Source organism: Nestor notabilis, unplaced genomic scaffold (assembly GCF_000696875.1).
Source record: "Nestor notabilis isolate BGI_N333 unplaced genomic scaffold, ASM69687v1 scaffold19011, whole genome shotgun sequence".
NCBI classification, from domain to species: Eukaryota; Metazoa; Chordata; class Aves; order Psittaciformes; family Psittacidae; genus Nestor; species Nestor notabilis.
Window position 1 is genome coordinate 6,756 of NW_009914468.1, and position 1,388 is coordinate 8,143.

Genomic DNA, 1,388 nt, shown 5'->3' on the forward strand with positions numbered 1-1,388 from the left:
CAGCTCTTTTGTCAGAGATGCCCATGCCCGACCCTCATACACTGACCTTTCTGGGCATCCTGAGCACTTGTTTTCTTGTTCACAGCATCCACGAACTTCTGTACATTCTGGGCAGACTTTCTGATTGCAGCCACAGCTTCCTGCAGCTCAAGGGAAGGAAAGAGGGAGAAAAGATGAAGAACTTCCCCTTTTCTTTGCACTAAATCACAACACTGGCCCAAGTGTTCCAGCAAAACCCCCGCTTCAAAGGAGCCTGGAGTCAGGTTTGTTCCAACTCACCAGAGTCTGATCCTTTGTGATTCGGGAACTACCAGTGCCTGTGGTTAAAGAGGGGGAGGAAAAGGGGTTTAAAACATCTCAGGGAGGGAAAAATCCATCCTGGTTAAGTCAGGGAAAGAAGAGGGAACTGAGGAAACCATCCACCCAAAAGCCTTCTCTTTCACTGCCAAAATCCACCCAGGCAAGGCCTTTCCTAAGCCACCCCTTCCAGATGCACAACCTCCTTCCCAGCACTTGATGGGGACAACAGGCAGGTGGGAAAAGGGAAAAGCCCCAGCGTTGGATTCCAGGAGCTCTGGAATAGCTCTGGGCCCTGGCAGGCCACACAAACTCTACTGGTGTTCCCCATCCTCTCCCACTTAGGGACCAGTGTGGCTTCTGCTTAAGCTTATCCTTATCCTGATCCCTCTCATCCTCCAGGACATCCCTCCCCTCGGCACCCTGCAGTGCTCCTGAACTGTGCTTCCAACCTGGATCAATGCTCATGACATCGTCGTCGTCCTCATCCGGGATCTCAATCACTTCCATGGCTTTGGCAGCCAAATCCTCATCCTCGGAACTGCTCTCCCGGTACTGGAGGCCCAGTTTGGAATACAGATCCTTCACCAGGCTCTCACACTTATCAATGGCTCTGGGGAGAGGAAAGGCCACAGATGAGGGAAGCCAAGGTGAGCACATCCCATAGTAAAAGGAACCAACCACTGGGAGCTTCCAGTTCAAGCCAGCACCACGAGGTGAGGGAGGGATGCAAAGCCCCAAGGGAATGGGGTGAATTATCCCTGAGGAAGCACAATGTGAGTCCACGCTGAGGGGAACGGGCAGCCAAGGATCCCCTTTGCTCTGCTCCGAGGCCCAATTCCAACCCCTGTGATTCCAACCTTGCATTCCTGACCTGGAAGCATCATCGAAGAGCCTGTCCACACGAGCCACCTCCTCTTCCTTCTGCTTCACACACTTCTCCAGCTCCTCCAGCTGCTGCTTCCTCTGCTTCACACACTCGTACTTCTCCAGCTCTTTGTCAATGATATCCTGGAGCTCCTCCATGGAGATTCCCAGCTCCTCCATCACTTCTTGCTGCAGCTCTTTCATCTCCTGGGAATCCATTCCTG

The 1,388-nt window shown here is 53.0% G+C and overlaps 1 protein-coding gene across 1 annotated transcript in view; it reads right to left on the minus strand.

The window, feature by feature from the left end:
- The window catches only part of LOC104412856 (histone-lysine N-methyltransferase SETDB1-like), a gene marked incomplete at its 3' end in the record, with an annotated part of 7,314 nt that extends 5,931 nt beyond the window's left edge, over positions 1 to 1,383 (minus strand). Inside the window, exons 1-4 of the mRNA XM_010023681.1 lie at positions 1,172 to 1,383; positions 750 to 910; positions 280 to 317; positions 41 to 140 (exon numbers count right to left, since the gene is read on the minus strand). Coding sequence (XP_010021983.1) covers positions 41 to 140; positions 280 to 317; positions 750 to 910; positions 1,172 to 1,383 — 511 coding nt within the window. The remainder of the gene's footprint in view (positions 1 to 40; positions 141 to 279; positions 318 to 749; positions 911 to 1,171) is intronic.
- Between the last annotated feature and the right edge of the window lie 5 nt (positions 1,384 to 1,388).